The following is a 22,893-nucleotide window of genomic DNA, read 5'->3' as shown; positions in this document are numbered from 1 at the left end:
ATTTTTGTTGACACTTCAACCTTGGTAAAGGCTTAAGAACAGAGTTCAACAACTATGGTCCACAAGCCAAATTCAACCCACCTCTCATTTTGTAAATAAAGTTTTATTGAAACATAGCCACACCCATCATTTACATATTGTATATGGCTGCTTTCATGCTAGAATTCAGAATTATGTTGAGTAGTTACACTGCACGTCCTGGAAAGCCTTAAATATTTACAGAGAAAGTCTGACAACTCCTGCTGTAGCATAGCAAATTGTATTTATTATGGGCCAGGCACAATTCATGGGCTTTGCTTATCTTATTTAATATTCACAATGGCCATTTAAGGAAAAGGGAGTGTGTCTTCAAAGGATATTAATATATGACTTAAATTGATTAATCATCCTGTTAGTCATCTTAAGAAAAAATCGCCCTCTCTTTCGTTAAATTTATATTTTCTGTTACATTTTTACATGGACATCAAAGAAATGTGGCTTAATTGGTGAATTAAACAGATTGGAAGACTTGATATGAAGTTTAGTTTATACATGATTATCACTTTTTTCTCTGGAAGAAGTACCAATATTTTTATTTTTCAAAAATTCTGAAATAAAATACCTTTCAACCTCTCTGATTTCACGTAACCTTCCAATTTATTCTCTACATTGTCATGTAGATAATTTGCTCCTATCCCAAAAGTCCATCAATTTAAAAACAGTGCTGTATTTGAGAAAAAATATAAGAGTTTGCTATATATGTTAAAAAATATACCAATGATTGCCTCCAGGGCTTATGAAACCAATCAAGGTCTCAGCAGAAAATGATCTGGTTGAGTAATCACTACATTTTGAGTGACTTTTCGCTTTAAATAAATGACCTTCTGGCCTTTACTGCATATACAATTTAAACAAATTATGGTATTTGTGTAACAATATATGCTTCTTTTCCATTTATTGACAACATTTATTCATTATTCTTGTTATTACATAATATTCACATACATCATTTAAAAAATATTATTACGTAATGTTCATAAACATCATTTTAAAGGAGCACAGAATTGTTTAGCCCACAAATCATGGTTTACTTAACTATTCCTCTGATGCTGAATTTTGGCTGACCTGCATTTTCCCTTGGAATGACTATTTCATGCATAAAATTACTGTGACATAACCTCACATCATATTATTGCCTGTTGTAGTGACCACTACTCCAAGACATTAATGGGCTCTTGGGAATGACCATACCATTTGTTTTAACCCCAAATTCTTTTTAGCTGAATTAACATGGCTGCAACGAAATCCCTAATTATTTCAATTTCACATTTCAATTCCCTTTACCTCAAAGCTCCTACCAAGACCCTAAGAAGAGGGGGGAAAAGAAACACCCCCAAATACATACCCGCTGCATGATGGGGGGTCCAGCTGTCCATCCCAGTCTGGGAAAGCAGACCTTAAATACTCTCCCCTGTTGATAACTGGAGGGAAAAGGAAAACGGTGTTGAGGTCCTTCACGTGGCATGAGGGAGTGTCCAGAGTGAGGCTGTGGACTGTTAAACTCAGAATAAGCTCTCTTTCATCATCCAAAGTGACTGCTCTACTGGCTTTGTAAAACAGACCCGTTGTTTGGAGTGAGTACCCAGAAGCTTACCTGACTTACAACTTCCAATTAGTGTCTCCTCAGTTGGTCAGAAGTAAAATATCCCAGCTCTCAGGATCATTCCGGAAGGTGTCTGTCAATGATATAAAAGTTGTCATAAACGGTTTTTCAGAAAAGAAGAACACAGGGCTAGGAGATATGAATCGTAGTGCCAGGTGTGCAAATTTATCTATTGTTCAGCAATTCAATTGCACTGCATGGCTCCAAGACCTCCATGGCCTGATGCAAAATTGCAACTGTGTCACTTTCAGGTGGAAACAGTCAATTCAGACTAACAATTGTAAAAACAAAACAAACCAACATAAAGAAAACTGCATTCTCCTTCTTTGGAATCAGAGGAGTCGGGTGAAATGCCATGCGGCTTGCATTATACATGACATCAGAAAATGTCTGCCTCCAATTCTCTATTGAGCTGTGTTTCCAACCCCCAAGATCCCCTGAAATAGAACTTGAAACTCTGAGAGTCCTCTCTGGTGTAGGCCTCCTTCTCTGCTACCCTGCTGGGAGGCACAGCTATTATTGAGAAACACGAACACCGCTATCATAACTTCTGGTGCATGGGTTCATAAAGCCGCTATTAGGAATCCCCTTCTGCCTTCTGGCTATTGTAATCTGACTAGAAAAAGAGAACTTTGATTTTATTTCATATTTATTTCACTAACATTAGGAAGAGGTTGGAAACTGCTGTATAACAGGTCTACCCAGGAACAGAATTTCGACACACATCCAGTGATGTTCTCTAGATTCCACTGCTAATTTCTGCACCAGCTTCATGTCCTTCTTCCCCCCTTTACAGGGCCAGTTTATGCAGAAATGATCAACAACCTCCTGGGCCCTCTAGTTGAAGCCAAGGACTGCACTTTAATCCGACACAACGTGTTCCATGCCCTGCCCAACACTGCCAACACCCTGATCGGCCGAGCCGCTCACATCGCTGTGCTGGATTCAGAACTCTTCCTGGAGAAGTTTTTCTTGGTGGCAGGACTCAACTACTTCAAGTAGTGGCTTTGAGGGAGCAGGTCTTTGGTAATGCTTAAGATCGGTGGAGAGCTTTAGCTGAGACCTGCTTTTACAGACCTCACCATTTCAGAATGAAGCTTCAACAGCATTGGGGGATGGAGACTCAGGTGGAACCTGACATGAGAGGTGCTTTTGTTTTAGAGATTTGAGAAAGCTGAGCAAATAGACTAAATGACAACAAACTTTGCTTGAATTTGTATAGTTACCTGGAGTGTCATTCAAGATGTTTTCTAGGGAAAATATGAGAGAATAAACAGAATACTTGGGAGTTGGTGAGCTCCCCTTGCTAGCCACTACTGGCTTACTGAGAGATTACTCCAATTTAACTAGACTTGCCCAATATGTTACTAGCTTATAGCTTTATCATTTCTGATTAAGTGCACACAAGCATTTCAGAACTCAGGTTAATCTCTGTGCAGAAGTGGAACATATTTGTGTAAATAGAATCCTCAATAGATTCAAACGTATCAGTTGTTCAAGAAAATGTGATGCCCATATTCATATTCTCTCTTCATGTTTTCTAAACAAGGGAGCAAGGAATGCGTTACAAATCCCAGTTTTTTTCCATAACAGCAGTGAGCAGGGTGACTTAAGGTAAAGAGGGATAAAGGTGACACTATTGGTAAATACAGGTTTGTTGCAAAGAAACATGACTCTAGGAACATACTGAAGTATGAATAGTTGCTCCACCTACTTCCCCAGACTTCTTCTAGGCAGAGCCCTGATCCACAAATTATTTTAGTGATTGCTTACATCTCTGTCTGTAGAAGGGATCATTGAGTGAGACTAACCTAGCAGAAGGGGGCACTGAGATGAATGCACACACGTGTGAAGCTCCTGCTGATACACTTCCAAAGACATGCTATGTTAGCATTCGATGCAATTGCAAAAAATTAAAACCATTAACGTGGCCAGCTGCTTCTCCGCTGGAAGCTGGAAGGAGGAAAGAAGGAAAAAAACATGGAAGGAGGAAAACATCTAAATGGAGGAGTGCTGGATTAAAACCTCAGGGGAGCTCTAAGAAGGGTGCTGGCTATCTCTCAATAGAAATATCTTCTTGCCTTAGGAAAATAAAGGGCTAGGAAAGGTCACTGCATTGATAAAAACCAATAGACGACAGGGACAAAAGTGAGATCAGATAGGAGGAGAACAACCAGACTGAAGACTCAACATAAGCTGTTATTGGTAAGTGACTCAAAGGGGAGTTTTGAAAATTACCAGGATGTCTAATAGTCAGGTCTCAAAGACTGAGTATGTTGTATGGGCTAAAGGAAGCCTAAAGAATCGTTTAGTTGTATGGAAGAGATGAATGAACCTGGACAGTAGGGATAATAAGACAGGAGCCTCATCTTTTGGAGATGAAAGCTCCTGCTTCTGCAAAAATCCCTTCTGAAGTGTGGAAACGGATCTAGGACCAGGGTTCTCAGCACCTAGACCATGACTCTAGGTCACTGATGCCATGGTAACAAAACCAAGTAAATCTAAGCTCATCTGAGAATTTTAGATCCTCTTATATTAACAATGTGACTTTGAAAAATAAAAGCAGACCATGGGAATGAGTCCAGATGGGCAGCTTTGCAGGAGTGTAGACATGTGGTATTCTGTTTAAGAAAGAGAGAGTTGTTGAGGGAGAGTTGAATGTCTTGCAAAGGCAGACTTCCACACAATGGATGTAGGGTTTCTCAGTGAGTCCTTTCTAAATGCTTGTTATATCCTGGTCATAATGCATATGGGTTCACTGAGTCTTCTGGTCACTTTCCACTGGGAATTTTTGTCTGAGCTCCCGAGTCAGAGCTGGGCATAGACTCTGGTTCTTCATGTAGCTGTATTTGCTCTGTAACCGGGGAGACATTTGTTCCCTAGTCGTGCAGCACATGACCTTGTGTTTCCTGACCTAGGCAAGTGCCCATGCTCAGTACAGAACCATAAGTTGGTAGCAGCTTCTCCTTTCTGGCCAAATGATGGGCCCTGTCCCTCTGATGAGTGCATTTCATGTTGTGTTTCCAATTTTCATCAGCAATGTTCGTCATTCCCTGGTCCTTTGAAAGACTGTGTAGCCCGCGGTTATGGAGCCGGGATGAATCTGATGATCATCATCTTCTCCAATAACCAGATGCCATTTTTAACTTCAATATGCTGTCTGGACATAGTGAGAACTAATGGCAATAAACGTCCAGCTGCATGGTGCACCTCTTTTTTATAGGGGTGCTCTGCTGTCTTTGTAAACCCTCTCTGGCCTCTGAGCATCTATTATAATTGTGTAGAAAGTACATCTCTATATTGTAAATAAGAGTGTCGAGTGTTGCGTGTCATGCCTCATTTGAAAAGGCTTTTTTATGTCTCTTTCTATTGAAATATAGATATCGAATATATAAATATATATACATAAAATATATATAATATATATTATGTAAAACAGGGACATTCTATTATTGATTGTAAAAATTATAAACAAAATGCCTGCCAAGATAATGGTCTTGTATGTCTTCATTCTCTGCGTAATTTTTGTTTTTGTTTTTATGATTTGTTGTTTCCCAAAATGAGTTAGAAATAAAAATGCCCAATATTGAGATTAATTGGAATTTGTTGTTTATAAGCCAAATAAATCCAGGGAAGCAGATATGAACCCAAAGTCATCTTGTAGCAAAACAAATACCCCAATGGCAGTTTGAAAGCAGAGGGAGTGCTATGAACCTGAGAGAAGGTGAAGACAGAAAAGCCCCCTGTTGGCTTCTACAATTCACAGGTATCTACTGAGCAGCTTCCATCCATCTGTGCCAGATGGGAGCACAGAGGTAAAATGCACAGTCCATGCTGACCGGGAACTCGAGGGAGATCTGGTCTTATCATCACAATGGGATATAACAAAAGCGCTAAGGAAGGCCGGGGCTGGTGCTCCTTGGTCCTAGGTATCCGCTCCTTACTGCCTGGGGAAGGCCAGGAAGGAAGCGTTGAGAGTGAGACTTGAAAGGTGAGACCATTTACCTTGCACAGCCCGTTACCCCAGTGTGCACTCTTCCATTATATCATTCATTCATTCATCTGGCGAGTTTGTCTTGAGGACCTACTCTGTGCCAGGGATGCATTGGTAAAATTCAGTAGCTCACCATCTAGCAAGGAACACAGCTGATCAAATGGGAAATCGAAGTGGGTGGCCCCACAGAAGGGGTATGGTTCTGTGTGTGCTCGGACAGAGCAGGGGCATCCACCTACAGCAGGGATGTGGGGTAGAGATGGTCAGGAAAGGCCTTTGGGAGGGCTTGGTGTCTAAGCCGAGACCCGAAGGGTGAGTAGGAGCCGGCTCGGCGAAGGTGGGTTGTGTGGATCCCTCCAAGAGGGACAGAATGAGCAAAGGGCTTCAGGTGAGAGCTGAGGGCTGGGAACCTTTGAACACTGCAAAGGTAGACGGAGAATATGTTTGAGCACAAAAGTAGCAAAATGGAGGTGTGAGAAATCAGCTGCTGTGCAGGATTTTCTTCTGCTATCAGGAGGAAACTTCCATTGTTAACACTAGCAGGACAATTTCCACTTGGTAATGAGAGCCTCTGGGAGACCAAGGCCTGCCCCTGCTATCGTGTGTCGCTCCATGTTTCACCCTCTGCGAGAGATCTGATCCCTCCTGTCTTGGGAGAAGTCCAGCCACATCCTCCACCATCACTCATTTCTGAAATTTTCCCTTGAGAAGCATAGTAGACATGTCTGCTGGGCTTCTCATGGAGAAAAACTGTAACAAATGGCATCATATAAACAGGCTAAGAAGAGGGAATAGTCATTTGGTTAAATTTTTTTTTTTAATGCATGAAAGCAATCAAGTGAAATTCTTATATTGGTATTTAAGGTGATCACACAAGCTGCTTTCGATAATAAAAATTTTATAAAGAAAGTTATTCAATCCTCAGCTTACAGTTAAGCAGTCTGCAGCCCCCACAAGCTTGGGGTAACTTAGTCAAAACTGTAGTCCTTCCTTCGGCCACAAATGTTTCCTAATAGCCTGGCACAAGCCAGGTGTTGGTCGTAAAGCTAAAATAAAATAAAATAAAATAAAATAATCATCCCATCCTGATGGAGGGTATACATGCCAGGGGAAAGTAGACAGCAGGAAGTTATAGGCACAGTGAGTGTGGCCAAGGTCATGTCCAGAAGGGGCTTTGGGAGAAACCAATAGGGAGGTCACCCATGTAGTGCATGAATGGCAAAGAACACACTATAAATAATAGCACATAACCAAGATGTTTCTGTAAAGAAGAAAAATAGCCTTTAAAAATGCTAGGAGGTGAACAAGTGTTCAGTTGGCTCTCACTGTGTAAGAGGATGGCATCTCTTTCTACGCACATGGCTACTGATTTGAAAGCTTGCATTCAGGTATTTGCAAGCTCCTGAATGTAATTGCTACTTTTTTTTTCCCATGCCATTAGCTTTGGTTTCACAGCATATATTTCTGAGCATTAGAAATAACCAGGGCTACTAGGGACAGTTGTGGGGGTCCTGAAAGAAAAAAGAAGTGTGGTCATGGCAAAGAACACATAGAACAACAATTATGCTTTCTGTTAATTTTCTTGCAAGGCACCCATCCCAATATAGCATTACACGCTAGCATCTGGACCATTTTATTTCAATTGTTCGCTCACTTGTTACATGTTTTATTGAACATCTATTTTGTGTTGGGTACCGTGCTAGGAAATCATGTCATTTTAGACACTAGAAGGATCTGGAGTAATGATAAAACTTAGTGTTTTACTTTTTTTTTTTTTTTTTTTTGAGACAGAGTCTCAATCTGTCAGCAGGCTGGCGTGCAGTGGCACCATCTTGGCTCACTGCAACGTCTGCCTCCCGGGTTCAAGTGATTCTCCTGCCTCAGGCTCCTGAGTAGCTGGGAGTACAGGCGCGTGCCACCACGCCCGGCTAATTTTTGTATTTTTAGTAGAGACGGGGTTTCACCTTGTTTCCCAGGCTGGTCGCAAACTCCTGAGCTCAGGTGATCTGCCCGCCTTGGTCTTCCACAGTGGTGGGATTACAGGCGTGAGCCACCGCACCAGGCCGTGTTTTACTTTTAACTGTTGGTGTCTAAAATAATGAATATCCGAATTGGAAGAGGAAAAATGGGCTGCTTCATGTAGACTCTATCTGACATCCATGTCCTGAACTGTGCATTTCCAGCTTCACTTGACCAGACAGGTCTTGATCTATATATGACAAAGCACGGTCATTGTGGTGATATTATATACAATATTGTGTACAGACACACACACACACGCACACACACGTATACTTTCTAAATGAAGAGAAACCACCATGCAGATTTTTCAAACTCTTTAAGGTGGCTTTCTCAGGATTTCTGTGCTTTTTCCTCCCTTCCCTCCTTTATTTATCAATTTTACTTTTTTCTTTACTTGTTTCTAGCTTGATTTTCCATGGCACCTGGGCAATTATGTGTGATGTTAATTAAGTTTCAGTAGAAAACGCTATGGACAATTTGGAAAAGTGGAACTCTCCCCAGTGCTTTTTATGTTGAATGGAAATAATGCGGTATGCAATAATACAGAGTTTTCAGTGCACAAACCCTGGAATAATCCATTTTAATTTTTGGGAAAAGGATCCCGGTGACTTCTGTTACACAAGAGAAAGAGCAGAATATATAGAACTGAGCTTTTAGATCAAATGTAAATGTATGGGTGTTGCCGAATAGTGTTTTGTGAATCATGAAACTAGGTTATTTCTCTATATTTGATCTTTTTATGACCAAATTATAAAGACTGTCTGTATCATTGTTTCATAGATGTAGTTGTGATTACAGGACTTTTAAAAAACAGTCCTCAAACCTCAAACTTTGTGTCATCACAGAATCAGAAACTTTTACAACTAAAACAAACATGGACTCTTGTCCATCTAACTTTTAACAAATGAAGAAGAAAAAAATGGAAATAATTTACAATATTCAAATTTGTTGTCTAGATTTTTGCATATATGGTTTCATTTAATCCCACACAACATATAAATGATGCTGGGAGAAGTCAAGTAACTTGCCTCCCATCACACAGTTTAGCAGTGGTAGAGTCAAGATTTGAACTTCTAGCCTTCATTTTATCTTTTATTCTATGATTTTTCCAACCCAGGCAGTTACTTAATTGTAAAAGTCACATGTCTTGTGAAAATCAAAGCCAGAGTTCAAGTCCACATCTCCTAAACCATAACCTTTTGAGCCTTCTATTATATTCTTATATGAGACATCTACATAACCAATAAATTAAACAGCAAGAAAAACTTAGTGACAAAGGTTGTTTTACAAAGCATTGTCAATAGTGTAGTTGGATGAACTGTTGCATTCTTTGCTGATCATCTATGTTTCTCAAGATTCTCTTTTCTCCTAGTAACCTAGAGTTCCTTTTCCAAAACCACACACCTTTCTTTCCACAGCTGTCCCAGGCCATGTTCTTCCTTCCATACATTATCTCCTTCTGCAACTCTCACGTTGCAGTGGCTGATGATATTCATCCAGGATTCATTCCCTTTACCATAGGGTTTGAATCTACAATAAATGGTTCCTAGATTGCAGATTCCTGCTTCTGGATGAATCTGAGCTCAGTGCCTTGTCATCAGAGCTAGGTTTTCTCACGTTCCCATAAGCCCACTCTTTTCTCATTTCTCATCACATTTTTATCTGTGTCTCTATGGATCTCTCACAACGAATATTTTTTCCTCAAGGGCAGAAACCATGTCTAATTCTCCCAGTACACCTGATCCTGCACACGCTGCCTGTCACAGAATGGGCGTTCAATACGTCTTTGCTGAAAGGGTCAGTCCTTTGAAAGCTCATGTTTTCTTTCTGGCCCCTCATGTCATCCACAGCAACTGTTGCTAATGCAGAGTTTGACGTTGGCTCGTGTTTACTCTCTAAGCTTCTGAATTTGCAAGAGAAGAGGAGTTTCTTCAGACGTCACAGTGGAATTTTGTGTAGTGGGAAGCATCATTCTATCTTTAGGCCTCAGTTTCCTTGGAAAGGCTTGGAAATACCTAATTGAAAGGTAGTTCAGGGGTACAAACAACATAGGAAAAGTAGAGATCTGGAACAATGCCTTTTACAGAGTGAGCATTGAAAGCTTGGGGAGTGGCTTGGGAATGTTTTATAGCAAAAGGTTGGTTATAGGGAAGTGTCTTTGAAATAAACACATTAAGCGATTTCTTACATGGCTTTAAAGTGATTCATACATAATGGCTTAAGGAAGATTACTTGGTTCGAAACTTTAGCCTTAAGCTTCCATCAGAACATTCCACTGTGACTCCACAAGCTTCCAGACTGAACGTTTTCAGGTCAATTCAGTGCATTATTGAATGATCTATGTCATAAAACTATTTTTCTGTTTAGGGTGTATTGTACACCATTGTTAAGAGTTGAGGAAAGGCTGCAACTTGACAATAGCTGAGAGCAGTATTACATCTAATTTAAGGTGTTTGAAAGATTTAATTCTGTAAATGTCACTCAGAATCCTTTGTATTGCATCAAACTGCAAAGACATATTGAAATGTCCTTTAGCCCAAGGTTAAACTTATTGCATATGGCAAAATACCCTGTCTATTTTTCTTGCCCTGAGAAAGAAAATTGAATAATAATCAAGGTGCATCTGATAACCTATTCCTATATCTTTGCACATATATATATACACACACACACACACACATATTTCCTTTTAAATAGTGCACTTCACTTGATCCCCAAATATTATCTTCTCTACATACAACTTAACATGAAAGTCTGTGATTTGATTTTCATTTACAATTTTCCCATAACTCATATTAAATACGTTTAGTTTTTAAAACGTTTAGTCTCTGCTTAGCTCTGTGCTAAGCATTGGTGGTTACAGAAATTAATTACATGTGACTTTGCTATTCAAAAATTTATAATCTAGTTGAGGGAGAGGATGGCTGCATTCATAGTGCAGGATAGATTAATGAGGCAAGAGAGCAAGTGGGAAACATTGAGACTAATGTCATCCTGATATCGATAAAAGCAAATCACATCCCTGGTATTGGGGTTTTGGCTTCTCATCTGGGTCTGGAGGCAGAAATCCAGTCCAGATGCGATGCTGCCGTGACATCAGCCACACCATTCGTGTAGGATTTCAATGCTCCATGGGGCCACCATCCCTAGATCAGTGCCAAGATAGGGAATGTATAAAAAGAGAAGGTCACAGGGGGAGTTCGTCAAGAAGCACCTCCTCCTGTCTGTAATACGGAGTCTGGATACTCAGTAAACAGCCTTTACATTTTTCCAAATTAATAGACAAAACCAGATTATTGAATAAATAAAAGGTACACCAATAGTGTCCATAAGCATGCTCATGCTTAGACTTGGCCAAGGGGACCAGCCTGTGTCTTCTGTTTATTGATCATACGGGGCAGGGCTCTGTCATTTCTATTATTTTATTTTTATTTTCAAATGTGATCTCCTACATTGTAGAAGGCAAAGAGAGGCAGGGTCTTTTGTCATGATCTCTTTATCTGAAAAAGAAACTGAATGTATAGCTTGATGCCACTGTGAATCCTAATATGTATCTATTCTGGTGACAATATCTGTATACAATAATTACAATCTCCTGCACTCTTGCAAATTGTCTGTAAAACAGCCACCATAGTAATTACAGAGTCATTAGTGCCAATACAATTCTACTATTTTTCTACATTTTTTTTTTGGTTGGCATTTTGTGTAACTTGTGATGTGTATTAATGACAAACAACAATAATAAAAGAAAATCCTTTGACTTTCTTTTGCCAAGACTTTGCATCTATGGAATGCACAGTGGCCACTCTAGGAGTGCAGTCATGGCTGAAGGAGTTATTTTGACGTTTTGTCAGAGGATACATGGCACATGGCTGTTATTTTTGGGAGGCACCCTTTAGAAAGCACCTGGGGTATCCTGACTTTTTAATGATCACCATTCTGACTGGTAGCAAAGACTTGGAACCAACCCAAATGTCCATCAGTGATAGACTGGATTAAGAAAATGTGGCACATATACAGCATGGAATACTATGCAGCCATAAAAAAGGATGAGTTCATGTCCTTTGTAGGGACATGGATGAAGCTGGAAACCATCATTCTCAGCAAATGATCGCAAGGACAAAAAACCGAACACCGCATGTTCTCACTCATAGGTGGGAATTGAACAATGAGAACACTTGGACACAGGAAGGGGAGCATCACACACTGGGGCCTGTTGTGGGGTGGGGGGAAGGGGAGGGATAGCATTAGGAGATATACCTAATGTAAATGACTAGTTAATGGGTGCAGCACACCAACATGGCACATGTATACATATGTAACAAACCTGCATGTTGTGCACATGTACCCTAGAACTTAAAGTAAAACATATATATGTTATATATATATATATACATATTATATATATATGTTTTATATATATACATATTTTATATATATGTTTTATATATAGAAAGGACCTGGAGTGGCTGACAGAATAGGAGAGAACGCCTAGCCGGACCCTTGGAGGATTGGGTCAGGGAATGGGATGTGTCATTTAGTAAACTAAAGACCTGGTCTTCATCTCTATGTTCAGTGCACCCTGATTACTCGGAGTTTCTAACAATCAAAGCTGCTCATCTAAAGTGCACCTGGAAGAATAGGCTCTGGTCTCTAGATAGTGGCTTTGCTGAATGTGTCTAGTTGACTGGAAGAAGAATGCAACGGGAATGTCTAATACATTGTTTCCTGCTGTCCTGAAAGGCCAGTCATGATGAGCATCTGTCCACTGCCCATTTCCAATAGAAACCACCCACGATTAAAACCCCTGCTAGGAAAAGAGGCCCTGGGCTATTTTGTCTGTCCCTGTGGCATGGTGTCTACATCACTTGACCCTACCTCCACTCACTGTAGCTCATAGGACCAGGGATGGATAACTGAGCCATGCGCAGAGCTTCCATAGACCAGTCAATGACCTGTGATAGACAGACAGGTAGAACAGGAATGGAGAAAACTGGCCACGCTCTTAAGGATATCTCCAGAAGCTAAACTGGAGAATGCAGTGAGCATCAAGTTTGTGTAGTAGGAGGAGCAAAAGGTAATCAGGCTGAACATGTGTCTGAGTCACTGTCAAGTGGAAGCAGGGAGCTAGTGAGAGGTGGCTCCGACTGCAGAGGGGGCAATGAGGTGACTGGCCCCTGCAGCTTCCTTAGATCCCTAACTTCCATCTCTGTGAGATCATGAGAAACCATAGTCTTGTGTCTTCTCATTGGCACCAAGGATTTTGTATCTGAGTGATATGTAGGGTTCTCGAACAAGGAGAGTTCAAAATCATGCGAATTAGAGTAAAAGGTGTTAGCTCAAACTATCTGTTTAAACACATATACTTACCCATTTTAAGTTTCTTTTAAGCCTTTTACATATGTGTTTCAGTCTAGTTTGTGAAATATTTTTTCCCCAAATTTAGACAGAGACAAATATTGTTTCCCCAGATTTAGACAGAGACAATCTGAGATTCAGGGAAGCTTAGGAAATTAACCCCCTATTTCCAAGACAATTACGGACAAAAAGACTTAAAGGTGGCTCTAAACTTATCCAAATATTTTGAGAGTCTACGGAACCTGAAATTGATGTATAAGACACATTGTGCTGTTATCACAGGTGACAAATGATGCATGTGCTGATTCTCCTCTTAGGTCCTTACCAAGCTCTGTGAGCCAAGCCCATCTGATGGGTGAGGTGCAGAGTTTGTTTGACCAAGATTGTGTTACCAGTAAATGGACAACACCAGCATTCCCCCTCCAATCTTCTGTCTAGGTCTAGTAGTGTTTTCCATTCAAATGTTCACGGAGATGCAGTTGAAGTTACTTTTATAGTGGCTGCTGCCTACAAACAGCATCCCCAGGGAAGGACAATAGGTTTTGATGGGGAAGTAAGAGGGCCCTAAGCACCGAGTGCATGGAGGGCACATGTGGGGGACACTTTGAACCAATTTCACAATTTGCCTCAGGCCTCCTGTTTTATAAATCCTTAAGTCACTGAGTAAACGTGACATGCAGGGATGTGTGCAGGGGCAAAGAGGTGCAAGACAGCAGGCCAGGCACTTTCTTAATCCCACAAGCCAGTGTTGTGATCCACATCTTACAGCTGAGGGGATTGTGCTCCAGCAACTGGAGTTCACATTGGAGCTTGTGTTGGTCTCTGAGGCTCTTCATCTTCCCCACATCGTTGCCAGCAAGACCTGGATTCAGCTAACCCCTTGTAATTCTCCCACCTAATCTACCTCACTCTCCTGTGCTCCTCCTACTTCCTCTTCATCTTCTCCTGGCCAGGCACGCAGTTCGTTTGCTGGTCCTTGAGCACGTGAGCATATGCTACTGCCTCAAGGCATTTGCACGGCAGTTCCCTCTCCTGGATGCTCCTCCTCCAGGGAGCTGCAAGGCACACTCCTTCTCTGTATTCTGATCTTCATTTCACAGTCCTTCTCAGCCAGGATTTTCCTGAACCTCTGATAAAACACCTCACTGCTCCCCATCTCTGCCCCAGAAGCTTCAGAGCCTTCTTCCCGCTTCATCTTTTCTCCTTGGCATTTACCACTGTCCACCTTACTACCTGTCTTATTCATCTTACTGGTTGTTGGTCTTTCCTCTCCAGGGTGCTGGCTCCATGAAGGCAGGCGGTTTGTTTTGTTTTTGTGGCCTGCTTTCCACTTCTGAATTCCAGTGCCCTGGCACTTAGTAGGCCCCTATTAAAAATTTGATGATGAATGAATGAGTGAAAACGTATCTGACTCACGGCAAGTGAATATTGGCTAACGAATCCCTAAGCCCGAGTTCCTTTTTGCTAGAGCACACCCCCACCTCCCTAACTGAAGCGTCCGTCTTGAACTGGTTCTGTCTAAGCACAGGGATCCTCTCCAGTGCTCTCTGATTATCCACCTCTTCCACCCAAGGGAAATACACTATTGCAGCCTATGGCTGGAAATGTAGCCTACAGGGAGACGCCTCCCTGGGTTTTATGCCTGGGGCAGAGACAGGAATTCACAGGGCCTGCAGAGGGCGCCCAAAGCCCAGCAAATAGCGGAACGCTCACCGACGCTCAGAGGACTGGAGCTCCTCCTTCCTAAGGCTCTGCTTGGAATTTGAGCCAGAAAAAGAGAAGACGGTGTATTAGTCCGTTCTTTCACTGCTAATAAAGACATACCGGGACTGGGTAATTTATAAAGGAAAGAGGTTTAATTGACTCACAGTTCCACGTGGCTGGGGAGGCCTCACAATCATGGCGGAAGGCAGATGAGGAGCAAAGGCACGGATGGCAGGCAGGAGAGCTTTGTGCAGGGCAACTCCCATTTAGAAAACTGTCAGATCTCATGAGACTTATTCACTACCACGAGAACAGCATGGGGGAAAAGGCCGCCTTGATTCAATTACCTCCCACAACATGTGGGAATTATGGGGGCTACAATTCAAGATGAGATTTGGGTGGGGACACAGCCAAACTGTATCATTTGGGATTTGTTCTTTGGATACAAGAGAGGAGCATGGAAGTTAAGAAGTTAGAATCAGCGAGGTGCAGCATGATGTCTTAGAATTTTTAGCTAGGATTAGCATGATGAATGAATTTATTCCAGTTCAATCCTCAAACTGTTACTGAGGGATATTGTGTGCCAGCCGTCGGTCTAGGACTGGGACTCCGTGTAGGAATAGCATGCCCCCCTTACCTGATTCTGGCTTTTTATTCAGTTATCAGCTAGAAAGTTGCCTTCTTAGAAAGAGATGCACAGGTTCTCCTCTGAAAGATGGTATTCAATAGTTGCATTTAAAGAGAACTCTGTTTCTGTAGGGGCAATAATGTAATCCACAGGAGATCTGTGGGAACCATTTATTCCTTCAATAAACAAATATTTATTGAGAACCTATAATGTCCCAGGCTGTGTTATAAGCTCTTGAGATGATCGGTTGCCCAAACAGACAAGATCCCTGCTTTGATGAAGCTTACATTCTAGTGAGGGAGTTATACGTTGACAACAAACAATAAATGAAGAAGGGTGATTGATTTTTGTTATTACTATGTACTCCAGGAAGTTTTCCCAGCTGACCAGAATTGGAATTCTTTTTTCCTCTCTCTTCTCTGTAATATTCTTTATCTGTGTCACAGTCCACACCATGCTGGTCCCAATAATATTATCGATCAACCCCTCTAAATCAACCTTTCTTCACTTTTCTCATCTGTAAAACAGTAGCAATAAGTCTGTCTACCCTGTGTATCTTACATGGTTTCAGGGAAACCCAGATCCACATTTCTTAGCCGATGACCTTGGCCCTCTTTGTCCTTTACTTTTCTCTTGGAGGCCTCTGCTAATCTGTCCCCATGGGATTCCCAGAGGGGTGCGAAGGTTGCCTGATCCAGTTGCTCCAAGATCATGGACAGAGTCAGAGAATGAAAAAAGACAGAGATTTGCATAGAAATAAGCAAGTAAGGCAAATTTATCCCCCAAATCTACCCGTTTTAGGTCTGCAATGCCCCCCCTGCCCATTAAAAATATTGTGTAAAATACTATTTCATTCAAACCTCACAGACAGCTCTGTCAACTTTGCAAAACTGTTGCCAGCTTGGCATTGTATTAACACTGAGGATGGGTGAGCAACAGTTTTATGCTTGTGTAAACAAAGACACATTGTAATGCCTTCCCCTGTCTCCACCCCCACTTGAGGGAACTGGAGTCTCCATCTGCAGAGTTAGAAAACTACTGTGCCTTAGGAGGACACCCTCCAGACTCCCCTGAACATCATTCCCTACTCAGACAAGTCTCCAAAATCTTTACATGTGTGAAACATTGTTGACATTCTTGCCTCTTGAGCTATTCTGTAAATATGAATGCTTCTTTGTTACTTTCCCATTATTCCTGTAGAGAAACTGGGACCCAAAGATAATGCAAGGTGATATAATGTGCAAAGAGCTCTAGGGATATAGAGGCAACGAGCAATGATGCTTAGGGGAGGTGGGGTGGGGGAGTTATAATGAGGGGGAGATTTGGCTGGATTGTGAACAAAGATCCAGAGTTTTCCAGATACAGGATGGAGGGAGGAGGAGCAGGCAAAGCAAACAGCCTGTGCAGAGGCACGGGTACACGCGTGCAGGAATGCATCTGGGGATTGACGAGGGCTGCCTTATGCTGAGGGAGGAGCAAGCCTTTGGGGTGGGTCCTGGCTGCACGTGAAATTAGAAGAGCATCATAAGCACACTTTTCTGAACTGAAATAGGACGAGTGAATGGATATCATAGGTCGCAAATCCACGTTACAGAGCTTATGCAATAAAATGCTTAATATGCAATAAAACTCTAAAGTGCACAGCAAATCGATGCAAAAAGGTTAGGACATGATGGATGGCATTAGTCTGACCATTGCTGGGTCAATGCTGATGGCCATATGGGAGCAGGCTGAATGCCCGCCACTAGAGCAGGGGACTGTCAGGGCACATGGCATAATTCTAAGGACAACTATGATCTAGTGTTGAGTGTTTTTATTGTGTGTACATTTTTAAGTGATATTAGTTATAAAAACTGATATTATTACATGCTAAGAACTCTGCCTACCACCATGCATGTGACACAGCTTTCTGACAATGGTGAAAAGCTGACTTAGCACGATAAACCCATCTCTTACCAGTTAACCCACTCTCTTACCATAGTCCCTGGTGGGATGCCTGGTGCATGCAATTGCTGGCCCAGTGCCTATCAAATAATCAGCCCAGACATGGCTAGATAACCAACAACACTAAGAGATTTGTGCTTTGCTAAAGTGGATCAAAGGTAGCATGCAGGGACTTTAGTTGTAAAGAATGTATTCTACTTCTCCCCCACTGACCCTGATCCCCCAGAGCTTTGATTCCTCACTGGATGGGGTAAAGTAAAATTTCTATCAATACTATTCTTGTTTCACTGTCTGTCTATTTCTTTAAACACAGGCATCATGCTATATAGTTCTCAAAACCCCATGAAATATGTATGAATATTACTTCCATTTTATTCATGCAGAAACAGAAACTTGGAGAGTAATTTGCCAACACTACACAGCTGACAGGGAGACCAGGACACCAGCATTTAACTTCGGGGAGTCTGGGCCCAAAGTCTTTGTTCTTAGAGAAATACCACACTGCTAGCATCAATTCCCCTCTGTTATCTTTTTATTGTTCCTCTTTATTTACTTTTATTTAAATGAATTAACTTATTCCAAAGAGAATATTAAAGGCATAGTCATTTGACAGATGGGGTGTAGAGAGAGAAATGGCAGGGTCATGGAGGGAAATGACCTGCTACTCACTGTTTCCAAAGGTAAAAATAATTGACTAAAGGTTCCTGAAGATCTGCTCTGGTCAGCAACACTAATGTCAATTTCTTCTTTCCTTAGACTACAGAGAGAGACATTGGTGTTTTTAGAGCTGGTAGTTCCCCTAAAATCATCAGTTCAATCACTTTATTTTACCAATGAGAAAACTGAGGCTCAGAAAGGGCACCTCAGTTGCTCCAGGACACACAGTTCAGTGACCTAACCTACAGGGTACCAGGAGATTTGCCCCCATGCTGGTAGCACCGCTCCCTGCGTCCCTTTGTGGCATTTATTGACAGCTTCTAAGCCGGGAGGTTGCACTCTTGCTTCTCCATCAGGAGGCTGGGGGTTGCTTTTGTCCCAAATCTCCTTTCCTCTACCCATCTCATTAAAAAAAAAAAAAAAAAAAGATATCCCGCCCCCCTCCCCCGAAAAAAAACCGAAACAAACAAAACAAAACTTATGTCTGGCCAGGAACACAATGACTTTTCCTCATGTTTTAATCAGTAGGCTCTCTAAGTCCTTTTAAATTGACACCAGTTGTTAGAGTAATTCTCATTAAACCCTGGGCGTGTAGGTTGAGCGTTAATATTTGCTTTTTGGCTTCATATCATCTTCATTTCCTCCAATAATATATTTTCCAATGAGTGAAATGGAAAAGGCTTTTGGCCATGTTTCCTTTCCCATGCCCTTTCCCACCTTGCCCTCACTTCTGCCCACTCCACGGGGCCCGTGGTGGCCTCTCCGCCCACATGGAGGATGGTAATTAAAGATGAGTCCGAGTAATTGGAAATGGATCTTGGGCTCAGAACATCAAGGGAAAATAAAATCTGTCCTTGCATTTATAAAAAAAGCTCATTTCACAGATTTATCATTTAAAGATATAAATGAAAAACATCACCTCCTATTAAAAAAATATATATAATGGCTCCGCAGTGCTCTTAGGGAAAATCACCTAAATTTCTGCTGAGAGCTGACCACAATCATGACCCAGCCTGGTGAAGCTCTGATTGTTTTGCTTACCATTAAGTCTCCAGAACCCAGCACAGTGTCTGGATCATGAATTGTATGTGTTGTTATTATTCATTCATTCACCGTCTACTATGAACCTACTTTGTGCTAGGCGTTGAGGATGGAGGGGGGCTAAATAACCTTGGAGACTCCCTCAGTCAAGTGTGCACATCGCATCCCAAGAGGGGAGACTTCTGGAATGATGAGTAAGGAGCTCAGTGGACTTTATCCCCAGCACAACCACAACTTATCTGGTGAGAATTATTTTAAAAAATCATCAAAATTTCAAAAAAAAAATTGCACCAAATTAAGTAGGCAAGAAAGACTTTATTCAAGGCCATTGCAATAGAGGAGCGAGGCCAGGACTCAGTCAGAGCTGAACTTTGCTGAAACAAAAGGCAGGAAGGACTTCAAGTGCTGGAGTGTGAAGGAGCTCACGGGCCGTCTGTGTTTGTCAATTGATTTTATTCAAGAAAAGTAAACATTTTCACCTTATGACAGGAGGGAGTCCAACAACTTGGGGCAATGCACTCACCAAAGTCAGGCTCCCACCTTCTAGCAGAGGCTGGGAGAAAGGGACAGTACTTCTGTGACGATTACGTTGCAAAAAGATGGTTCCCAGGGTCCGGAGATAGACAGTTCTGGGTTGTGAAACTGACAAAAGGCTTGGTAAGAGATTTATGTCACAGGGGGTTGGAGAACTAATGCACAATTATAAGTTGGCTAAAGTAAATGTTCCAAGAAAAGAGATTCCAAGGGTCCTAGAGGCAGGAAGAAGCCTGTCTAAAGTTTAGTCAAGGTGGTGAGGAAAATGTGAGGGCTGCCTTGGAAGCTGTCCTAAGGGCATACTAAAATGGAGAAACAGTCATTCAAGAAAATGTACTAACTCTCAGTGAAGACAGTGGAAGCCTGTGACATTTGAACCCAAAACTGCTTCAGTGCTCCCATCAAGCCCCATGTTACAGAAGTTCCATCTTGGCGCATTCAGCCAAGGAGATGGGCTTCCTCTCCCCCAGTTCCAGTCTGGGCTATGGTTTCACTGTGGAAGGGGCAGGCTGCCTTGTGATGTAGAGACTCCATTTCCAACAACCATGTAACCTTGGGAAAAGACTCCAAGCTCCAGAGGAGAACAAGGAGCACTCACCGCCATGATTGTAGCCTTGGGAGGGCCTGAGAGCCTGGTTAGGCAATGCCTGACTTCTGACCCATGGAAATTGTTAGATAATAAATGTGTGTTGTTTTAAGCCCCTAAAAATGTGGTCATTTTATGGTGCTCTCTGACCTACTACATCACTCCTTCTTTTACATCCATGTTACATATCAAGCATCTGCAACTCACAAAAGGAGCTCGCCAAAAGTCATTGAGCCAACAAGAAGGGCCAGAATGGGGGTGGGGGTGGGCAGAATATTCCTTTTCTTCCAATCTGAGGATTTCCTGGTTTTCCAAGCAATCTCACATCTGCATAGCTTTCTACTGATTCTTGCAAAAACTTTGTGTGGTGGCAAAGTAAGGGCTGCTACTGTGAGTATTGAAGGATTGACAGTTGAGAGAAGTGAGGCTCCTAGAGGCTTGGGGATTCATCTAAGGCAGCATCTCTAGCTCTAATATTGTTACCTGCACCATCTTCCCCATCACAATTCTTTTGTTGGGATTAGGAATGTGGGATTTGGTTGAGCAGTGAAAAAGCAGTCTTGGAAATCTATAAAATTCTGACTTCTGAAGGCAACTGACATCACCACTGGGGATGATGATTGCTCAAACCAATTTTGGATGGCAGGATGATAAGTTTCTACATCTGGAAAATTCAAAAAATAACATCTCCTTAATCTCCTGCATAAATTTCATCAACATCTCCTTTGTCACTGAAAAGGGTCTGAAGAAGAAAAAGAAAAAACTCATAATGTTATGTGTATTTAATTTAGATTTTATGAGCTTCTGATTTGCCCTGCTTTAAGTCAGAAGAGCTATGAGGAACTCTGCTGTTCTTGCCAGCATATTTGGTAAAATGAATTTTAAAAGACATAACAGGTCATGCACCTAATTGAATGAGTACATTTGCAGAGATTGAGCTGATCAACCTATGCAAGAAGACAGACCTGGGGCGAATCCTGACTCTTTCTGAGTGGCAGAGTGAGCAAGTGGCTTCACCATTACTGAGTCCTGTTAGAAAATGAAGGCAATAATAACTACTACATAGCTGGGTGGAGGTTTATGTGAGTTGTCATTCGGTAAATATTTGTTTAGCTGAACTATACGTATTTAGCACAATACTTAGTACAAAGCATATTTCTTACCAATATTAACTGTGCTTTTCGTATGTTCTTCTGCCCTGAATACATTTATCTGTTTATAAAATCAGAATGTTTTATTCTTTCTTCCTCAAAATTGCTCCTACTCCAGTGTTCACTGTTCCAGTAAATGAACCAACACAGATCTAGATGCTCAAGCCCAAAGCCCAGGAAACCTTTCCTACCTCTCTCTCCTCACTGGTCCATAGTCATTGCTTTATTAAGTCCTCTGACACCTCCATCACAGCATATCCAAAATTCCATGACTCCTCACCATTTTCATGGGTCTATCCTAGTTCAAATCACCATCATTGTTGGTTTGGATCAATGCAGGAGTCTCTCAATGATTCTCTCCACCTTCCCGCTTGACGTAATTCACTCATTCTCTTGAAGTGGTCATAAATATCAATTCCCTCTTTAAAACTCCCAATGAGGCCGGGTGCAGTGGCTCACGGCTGTAATCCCAGCACTTTGGGAGGCTGAGGCGAGCGGATCATAAGGTCAGGAGATCAAAACCGTCATGGTTAACACAGTGAAACCCCATCTCTACTAAAAATACAAAAAATTAGCCGGGCGTGGTGGCACACACCTGTAATCCCAGATACTCAGGAGGCTGAGGCAGAAGAATAGCTTGAACCTGGGACACAGAGGTTGCAGTGAGCCGAGATGGTGTCATTGCACTCCAGCCTGGCGACAGAGCAAGACTCTGTCTTAAAAAAAAAAAAAAAAAAAAAAAAAAAAAAAACAGAAAAAAAACTCCCAATGACTTTATATTTTAGTTGGAATAAAGCCCCTTATCCTAGCTTTTTGGATCATATTTGGCCTGGTCCTTGTGCAGTGCTGTGACCTCTTCTGACCCATCCTGGCTTTCCTCTCCGCCACACAGAACACACCCACACAATTCCCACCCCAGAACCTTTGCCTGGAACACGGGAATGATTTTATGGCAGGCTCCTCTTTGACATTTAGGTTCTGCTTAACTTTACCTCCTCAGAGAAGCCTCTGACCACCCACCCTAAAGTTCTTCTCTGTGCCCCTGGGATTATTCTCTGTCTAGCACTAATAGTCACATGAATATTGTGGTTTATTTTTTAATCACTGTCCTTCTCTTCCAACTAGAATGTAAATTTTATCAAAGCCAGCATCTCGTCTGTTTTGTTCATTTCTACTGAAGGCATTTAAAAAAGTACACAGCATTGCATAGACATAGAATATATATTTATAGAATAATTTGTCTGCCCTCAAAAGTGGAGCCAGACTTTTTCTTTTTGTTTTTGTTTTTTTTTTTTTTGAGGTGGAGTCTCACTTTCTCACCAGGCTGGAGTGCAGTGGCACAATCTCGGCTCACTGCAAGCTCCCCCTCCCGGGTTCAAGCGATTCTCCTGCCTCAGCCTCCCGAGTAGCTAGGGCTACAGGCGTGCACCACCATGCCTAGCTAATTTTTGTATTTTTAGTAAAGATGGGCTTTCACCATGTTGGCCAGGATGGTCTTGATCCCTTGACCTCGTGATCCGCCCACTTCAGCCTCCCAAAGTGCTGGGATTACAGGCGTGAGCCACCGAGCCCGGCCTGGAGCCAGACTTGAACGTTGCTGCAACACACTCTAAGATGCTCCAAGGTGAGCCT

At 41.9% G+C, this 22,893-nt stretch overlaps 1 protein-coding gene across 3 annotated transcripts in view; it reads left to right on the top strand.

Annotated features, from left to right (window-relative positions):
• FAM135B (family with sequence similarity 135 member B) overlaps positions 1-5,134 on the top strand; it is a 364,989-nt gene extending 359,855 nt beyond the window's left edge. For all 3 annotated transcript variants that reach the window (XM_030794947.1, XM_012506834.2, XM_030794946.1), the window contains one exon: positions 2,439-5,134. In XM_030794947.1, coding sequence (XP_030650807.1) covers positions 2,439-2,644 — 206 coding nt within the window. In that variant the 3' untranslated portion in view covers positions 2,645-5,134. The remainder of the gene's footprint in view (positions 1-2,438) is intronic.
• The last annotated feature ends 17,759 nt before the right edge of the window (positions 5,135-22,893 follow it).

This window comes from Nomascus leucogenys, chromosome 16 (genome assembly GCF_006542625.1).
Source record: "Nomascus leucogenys isolate Asia chromosome 16, Asia_NLE_v1, whole genome shotgun sequence".
Classification (NCBI taxonomy): Eukaryota; Metazoa; Chordata; class Mammalia; order Primates; family Hylobatidae; genus Nomascus; species Nomascus leucogenys.
This window is presented reverse-complemented; position numbering and strand designations above follow the sequence as displayed.